We start from the raw sequence: 8,058 nt of genomic DNA on the forward strand, positions 1-8,058 counted from the left end.
ACAATAAATCACTCCAAGTCTGACTTTATTACAAATGTTTCTTTGGTATGTTTTGATACTGTGGGGGGAAAAGGGAGAAATGTAAGACATCAAGAGAAACCTACTGTCCTCTAAGATAAATTCTGTTCCTTTTTAAGCAGCACAAAATGGCATTGAACGGTGACTTTTGTAGACTATAGTACTTCCCAACCTCTTGGTACTAACACTGCTGTCTACTGAGGAACCCCATCAGGCTTGTTTCATTTAAAGAACTTTTACAAGTAGGTTCAACATAACAGGTGTGTAGCAGAAATGCGCCCCTCTGTTTTGTGAAGCTTCCCATCAAGTTGTTCTGTCAGAACAGTGTGTGTTCAGTCTATCTGCCGCAGCTCCTCCGCGCCGCAGGGGGCGCTGTGTCATCTCGGCAGCGGTGGACGAGCAGAGGTCAAAGTTCGTAGCTGGGCAGCCGTGCTGGAAAACCCCACGACTTGAGAGGGAAATATGGGTGAAAATCAAGATTTTACCGTGTCTTTACAAGACAGCAAGGCCGCGTACGTACTCAGCAATGTTGCTGAAGTGGTGGAGCGAATTCTGACGTTCGTACCAACTAAATCGCTCCTCCGCATCGCGAGGTAACGGGAAATGTTTCTATGCTAAGCAGCTAACTTAGCTAACGTCGATAGCTGTCTAGTGGAAGTGAAACTGTTTTCAGACATACGGGGCATGTAGAAAGCCAAAGCGGCAGCTAGACTGGCGTATATAAGCCACTGTACCTGAGTGAAACGTTAATTGCTTCTAGGTGCTCAGTTGTGTTTCTTGACAGAAGCTCCAACTTAACAGCTAGCAGTTAAAGTGCCTCTGTGCCCTCTCAGTGTGTGCAGGCTGTGGAGGAACTGTGCCCGCAGAGTGCTGAGGGCTCCGCAGCAGCTGGCCTGGGTGTCAGCCTGTGGGCCGTCCCCCGCTGAGGTCCATGCCCTCTGCGCCATCCTAGCTGAGGAGGTGGAGGTAAACCATCACACGCACAGCGGCTTAACAGACGGAAGCTGTTTGGGCAGTGACAGGGACAGACATTTTGCAAATGTTGAAAGTGATAATTGTGAAGAAACCAAAGTTTGATAGTCACCCTGATGGTCGTGATTGTTCTAGAGACTTTACATGCTCAGCCAGGAAGGATTCCTCTTACAGTCCTTTGGTAAACGCCTTCAAATGTTCATGAGCTGGTTAAAATCGTTGTATCTCATGTATTCTTTAGTAAAAACGGACTTATAAGATGTGGTATATTGCTATGCAACGTTTCTTGTTCATAAAGCACTTAACAAATGATAAACCATTGTTTTAACACCCTTTGCTTCTGATTCCTCAGAAAGTGTTTCTCCTGCCCAAAACAGTTCTGGCAATGGTAGACTGTGAGGCCTTCAATGGACAAGCCTATTGCTACAGACAGAATAAAGGTTGGTGCTAAATAATGGTCCCCAAGGCTGTTGGACGTTCTTAGTAGATAGAATGTGTTTTATAATTGTACATCAGTGTTGGAGTTAGTGTTGGTGAATGTTAGTGGAAAGATGTGTCCAATATATCCTCCTATACCACTCATGTGATTACATGAGTGGTATAGGAGGACTGTACTTATACAGCATGTTTCTAGTCTTTTTGACCACTCAGAGTGCTTTAGTATTACATCAATTAATTTACCCATTCACACACTGTCTGTACACTGACAGCCATTTGCCAATCTATCAGGAGGAAGCTTACTGTTATACACACACAAACACACACACACCCACCCAAGGACAGTTTCGAGAGCAACCTGGGGTTCATAGTGTAGCCCAAAGACCGATGCGGACTTTACGAGCCGGGGATCAAACTGCCTGAGCCATAGACATCCACCTGGTTTTATGCATATCCACAGCAAAAGTCAAAGTATTTAAAAAGCTCAGTCAGAATAATGTTTGTTTAGGTTATTTCTTTATTTACTTTGATTTCTTTTAGCATCTCAGTCATTTTATTTTTAGCATGACATCATAATTGAGTATTAGTAGTCTTAAAGTGTACCTGAAATACGTTTGGAATGCACCCTGTGTTGTGTGTGTTTTACACGTGTTAAATATCTCACTGATTTATGGAAAGCTTGCATAGCCCATCTTAAAAAGCCTTTACATTTATAATTATAAATATATTCAAATACATTTTAACATAAAATTCAGTAAAAGAATGTTTGTTTTTTTCGAGGATAAGTCTGTGTAACTGTAGTCTTTTTTTAACAAGTAAACCAGCGGGATGGCATCATGCTACAGCAATAGAAATGAGCTGAATGTGTGCAGTGCTTAATCACTGAATTAGTGAACATGGATGAAGGCCAGTAGGGTTTAGCTCTGGTCAGTTTCCTTTTGTGACTACACTGTCAGTGGCATAAGTTGCCACAGTATCATGGCACTTACAACATGGGCGTTTAATAACCATTCAGTCATTCAGAGTTTGTTAGTTGTGGGTTTAAGTCGTGTGAAGTTTATTTTTATCAGTGAGAGATAATTGGCAACATAAGTAAGATGCCTAATCACAGTAGCTATGGTTACCTGCAGTCTAGTATACCTTGCACACTGATTTTGAACAGTGGTTAAACTGTTGTGTCGCCAACTAACAGCACCTGCCTGCCAGTTAACAATAGGACAGTGTGCACACTGATATGCTAGTATTTGTCTCCTACAGTACAGATCTAACTGAGATTTCTGTTTTGCAGTACTGAAAGAAGCAGACTTACTGTGTCATTGCTGAGAAAGAGGTTTTCTCTAAATCTAAAACTGTTGCATGGAAGAGTTTTTTGAATTACCAGCAACATATGCTTAATTTTTTAGCGTATAAAACTGTTACCTGTCTCATTAACATGGTGTTATTTCTCTACCACTCTGAAGTAAAAAAGAGTCGCCACAGTCCAGACACAGTTGAAGAACTGAACCTGCTCTTCCCCAAAGGCTGTGACATCATGGGCATTGCTGCACCAGGCATCGTCTGTAAGTGTTTCTCTTCCTCTTTTCTGTCTCCTGTTTCCTCCTTCATATAAAAGAAATTGTCCACCTCACCCAATAAACGGGCAGCCATATACCGTACAAGGAATCATTTAATTCACGATTAATATATAAATGTTTCTTAAATGAGCTTCAGAGCTATGATGGTGCAGCATGTTCATCTGCAGGGACACTGGATAAAATGAAAGCTCCCCAAGTGTCTTGGGTTTATCTAAGAGAAATAGTTCACGTTTCAGCAGAGAGGACTTTGCATCAGTCCCTACTGTTGCTGCCTAGTTGGAAAGCACCACTGGCGGCTGGCATCTCTCTGCCTCTCTATCTGATAGATTGCCTAGTCTGCCTGCTGCTGTGCTCCCCATATCTCCATATAATCACAACCCTGCGGAGCAGTGACTCTCCATCAGCCATGTTTGCTTTCCACAAGATGATGGCTTATCAGACTCCCGTCGTCTATCAGGTTTAATAGCAGCCTCAGCTGTTTATGATAACACTCATTTCATGATATTGCAGCTGAGGGTCATCACAGGGTCACCGTGCACATCTAATTCAATTGAATGAAATCTCTGATTGGATAAGGTTGAATCTATATATTACTTGTAATAAGTCTGCCATATAGCCTTGAGTGCAGCTGTGCATTCATGCATGTTGGAAGTGGGGCTGAACAGTATTAAAAAGATGACTTGGATGCACCTACCACATAGTATTTCTGCAGCTGTAACACAATGCAGGATGGGGATTCTCATTTGGAATACAATGATGTACATGACTGTAACGAACAAATTCAGTTACAAATAGCAGAAATGTAAATCCTAAAATCTGAAAGGTGGAGGAGCTGCAGTTTCTCTAACGGCCACTAGATGCTAGACTAGAAACTGCTTGTTCAGAACTCAAACGAAACATTTTCTAACTTCTCACCGCAAAGTCAGACATTACTTTGTGGGAGAAGCTAGAAACAATCATTGAGGAGATACAGACTTTGACTGGTCCTAGCAGGAGAAGCACAGATGATACTAATAACGTAATGATGGCTCTGTTTCACACAGAGTCCCAGCTCTCTGTAGCTCGCTACAGTACGTTCATAATAAAGACAGGGAGACCAGAGAGACTGGAGATGTTGCAATGCAGCAAACAGTTAGCAGTGCAGCTTTCAGGACTTGATGAGATAGCCTGGTCCCAAATAGCTAGCTGTTGGCAGTGATGAAGTGATATTCTTATATACTCTGGATGCAGTGTGTCTGTCAAGTTGCACTATTGGGGCTTTCATTTCATTTAGGGCAGGGGTGTCAAACTCAATCAAAGAAAGGGCCAAAATTTAAAACAGGGTCTAAGTCGCAGGCCAAACGGGCTCAACATTTAGTGAAGACTCTAAAAGTGACTATTTTATTCTGGGATGTGATATAATAATATATATTTTATTCAGAAATATGAATTTAAACAGCCAAACTTAATAATAATAGTAATAATTTTTTTCTTTTTTGTACTTATCCTCATGTTTTGTCTCATAGTGTCGTCTTATATTTATATTCTTTAATTATGGCCACATCAGCTCCACAAACAAGACACACAGGTTTACCTCCAACATTGACAAACAGGTAAACTTTGCCCCCCACCTGCTGAGAAAGTCTCTGTTTTCAAAGTCCACTTTTCGTTTAGTCCACTTTTCGTTTAGCCATTTGTTTTTGGGGGGGGGCTAGCTGAAGTGTCGCTATAACAGCGCTGACGATGATGCATTGATCCGCTGATCGGTGTGTCATTATACCTGCGGGAGGAGGGGCTGGAGCGTGCCAGCTGTTCAGTACATTGTGGGATTTGTAGTATGAGAGGTGGGAGTGCTGTTTACCGACGGGCCTTTGTTAATAGTCACATGAAATTATCTCGCGGGCTACCCATTTTTGGGATGGGTAGCACGGTGCCAGTAGCAGCATGAGGTCGCTATGACTACTGTCAACAGAGGAGAGGGTGTTTATGGGTCCTGTACTGATTGACGCGCCAAAACACAAGCAGAGCATTCTGGGATTTGTAGTATTAGCGGTACATGCGCTGTATAATACCTAGTTTTTTAATAAAAGCTGAGCCTCTTGGGCCTCCATGACACATGACATATGTGTAAGTTACTGCATGTGACTTGATATTCACTGGTACTTTATGCTTGCTCCTCTGTGCAGTGACCCCCAGTGGCCCTTGCTCCAGCCCTCCTCAGGAGTACCAGGAGGGGGAGGCGGGCTTTGCAGTCATGTTCCCTAGCAGGGAAGGTGTCCACATCAAGCCCTTTCATTTTTGCAAGAAGTCCATCTCCACATCAGCCCTGAAGGAAGCAGGTGAGTGCAGGCTCACACCCGTTGTTCAATTATCTAAACGCAAAACATGTTTTTGTGCTTCTGAACTTATGTATGTACTTTCTTTCCAGGACTAGTTGACAACCCGGAGTTGCGCGTGGTCCTGATGTTTGTTTACGAGGCGTATAAATCTGGAGGGGCACGCTTCCTCAGCCAGATACTGGAGCCTCTGTCCAAGAGCAAAGCTCTCATCGCTGGGGGACTGGTGGAAAATGTATTCTCTCCCACCAGACACTGGTAAATCCAGGTTTTTTCATAGCACTTTTGGAAAGAATAATGCTTTGATACGAAAAAGTTGCAGCACATTCTTGATGTTCAAATACTTGGACTGTTCCTCCATTGGTACAAGGTTTCATGTCTGTATGTCTCTGTCACTTACACCATCTATGAAACTAACAACGGAGGTTATGATTTTAAACGCTTGCATTGTTAAATTATCAGTAGTTTTGTTTTTACCACACACCTCTGCAGTATTCCCACTCAGCCTCTCCCATCATTTTTCACCCTGTAGCTGTAGCCAGGGTGCCTACGGCGTGGTGGGCCTGGCCCTGAGTGGCCCTAAAGTGCAGGGGGCATCTGTGCTCTTGGACCAAGACATCAGCAACCCAAAGGCGGCTGAGGCCACGATCCGGCGGCTAAAGGCTGCCAAAATTCCAGAGAGGAACACCTTAGGGTTCATGTTTGCCTGTGTGGGGAGGGGCCAGAACTACTACAACAACCAGACCAACGTGGAGGCTGACGCCTTCCACAAGGTGTTCCCCAACACCCCGCTCTTTGGCCTGTTCGGCAACGGTGAGATTGGCTGTGACCGAATCGTTAAAGATGACTACACGCTGTGCGACACTGACACGGACAGTCTGCAGCACGAGTACACTACAGTCATGACCCTGGTCCATCTAGGCTGACTGACCCTCAGTGACTATGGACACACAGGAGGAAAAAACAGTCTACCCATCATGCTCCTGTTGACGACAACAGTAGGGGACAAGAAGCCTTCTGTGCCGAGTGTTACTCACTTTACGACTCCGACTATTGCGGTCACCATTCCTGCTGGTAAAGCAGGAAAATGATCCCTTTAGTCATCGACGTAATGGTTTCATTTGGGAAATGGAGCCCGTGTGTGTAAACACAGCTTCATGGAAAAACTAGTGAGTTTCACAAAGTTCAGAGACAGACTGATCTGTTTTTACATTTAAACGTCATAGAGCACTCTTGTAAAATATGTTGATAGTTTCCCTAAATTTCACACACTTCTAAGGCACGTCTTACCCTCTCACATTAACCTCATGGTTTTCTTACTGTGCAGGTGAGGTCATTATACACACTTGTGTGTCCCACAAGCTGTAGTTACAGTTGCTGATTCAGCGCAGGCACTTTTTATTCATCTAAGTAACAGAAGTCCAATCTCTCTCGATTGGAATGTAGGTTTTTACACTTCTGTCTTACCAATGAGGAAAAAACGTGTTGGCTTACAAATAAAAACTCTTCTACCATGGCTCAAGGAATCTGCCATGGTTCTTTTGGGGCAGAGGGAAGTGTTAGAATGGTACAGTGCCTCTTTTTTTGTCCACGTCGGGTCATATTTCCTACAACCTACTTCCAGCTGTTATTGCTCGGGCTTGGGTTACTCCATATCCACAGCTTCTGCAGCTTAAAAGAAAAAACTCCTCGTCGAGCAGAAGAACGAATGGGGCAGATCGGATGCCCTGATGGCTGTATGTGACACTGACTAGCAGAAACTCTTTCACTTTAGTCTTGGATCCTCTACTATTTCTAACTCTATGAAACAGTTGTTGGGTGGAAATGTAAGATATGGTGAAAGGTGAAACATTGTCTAGTATAGTTAACAATATGGTATCTTACGCTAAAGTAATGGTAAAGGTTCTGTTTGTTCTTGCATGTTTGGAAAAAAAAAAATCCTTTTTTTTTTTTCAGAAGTCTAAAATGTTCAGATTGCTGCTCGTTCTCCAGACTGGCCTGTCGCTGATTATTGTCTCTGAGAATATCCTGATGTCAAGAAGGTGCAACTTCCAGTGTATGCTGTAAATGTTTGCTGGTCAGGAGTGGCTGTTATATATTCAGTTTCAGCTTTTCTATACACTTTACAACAATGATTGTTGCAAAATTGATGTTTTCATCAAAAAAAATCCACTATTCTGCTTGTTCCATGATAATAATGATAATAATAATAATGATAATACACATCAGCCCCTTTCAGCTTTGAAGAGGAAATAAATAATATACTTTAAATTAGAGTTAATGGCTCACTGAACAAAGTTCTTTTTGTATTGATGCACTTTTCTACATGTGCCAAATCATCTGTTCTGCTCTTTTTTTTTCTCAATAAATTACAAACATTAGATGTGTGCTTATTATTTTTTATTAGCTGTGAAAGCCAACACAGCCTCCTCTGTGGACCCCGTCCCTGAACCCACTGGGCGTCACGCACCCCCCCCCATCCCCCCTCGGTTGTAACCACAGTCCCACTACAGTTATTTCACATCACCACTTCTGGTTCCTTGCGCACACCCTGAAATCGGAGCCTCAGCCTATGAGGTCCCGAGCAGCCCCCGTCCAGGCGTGTTTCCGCGAGGGCAGGGACGCTTCACATTGATTGATGTGCGCTTTAACCATCGACTGGCTAATCCCGCTGAATGACTAACGCTTAAGCCAATTGCTGTAAAGGCAATTTATATTCCCATAGTATCTTTATTTTGGGA

General features: G+C 43.2%; 1 protein-coding gene across 1 annotated transcript; it reads left to right on the top strand.

Moving 5' to 3' along the window:
* The first annotated feature begins 444 nt into the window (after window positions 1-444).
* Window positions 445-7,684, top strand: fbxo22 (F-box protein 22). The gene is made up of 7 exons (XM_070828928.1): window positions 445-611; window positions 852-984; window positions 1,343-1,430; window positions 2,889-2,987; window positions 5,168-5,320; window positions 5,410-5,575; window positions 5,850-7,684. The coding sequence occupies exons 1-7, from the start codon at window positions 481-483 to the stop codon at window positions 6,241-6,243; spliced, it is 1,164 nt and encodes a 387-aa protein (XP_070685029.1). The 5' UTR covers window positions 445-480; the 3' UTR covers window positions 6,244-7,684.
* Window positions 7,685-8,058: the final 374 nt, after the last annotated feature.

The sequence above is a fragment of the Pempheris klunzingeri genome, chromosome 1, assembly GCF_042242105.1.
Source record: "Pempheris klunzingeri isolate RE-2024b chromosome 1, fPemKlu1.hap1, whole genome shotgun sequence".
Taxonomy (NCBI): Eukaryota; Metazoa; Chordata; class Actinopteri; order Acropomatiformes; family Pempheridae; genus Pempheris; species Pempheris klunzingeri.

Coding starts and splice junctions, on each gene's coding strand:
- fbxo22 (XM_070828928.1), top strand. CDS start 481: ATGGGTGAAAATCAAGATTTTACCGTGTCTTTACAAGACAGCAAGGCC. Junction 985..1,342: donor TCCTAGCTGAGGAGGTGGAG/GTAAACCATCAC, acceptor CTGATTCCTCAG/AAAGTGTTTCTCCTGCCCAA. Junction 1,431..2,888: donor TTGCTACAGACAGAATAAAG/GTTGGTGCTAAA, acceptor ACCACTCTGAAG/TAAAAAAGAGTCGCCACAGT.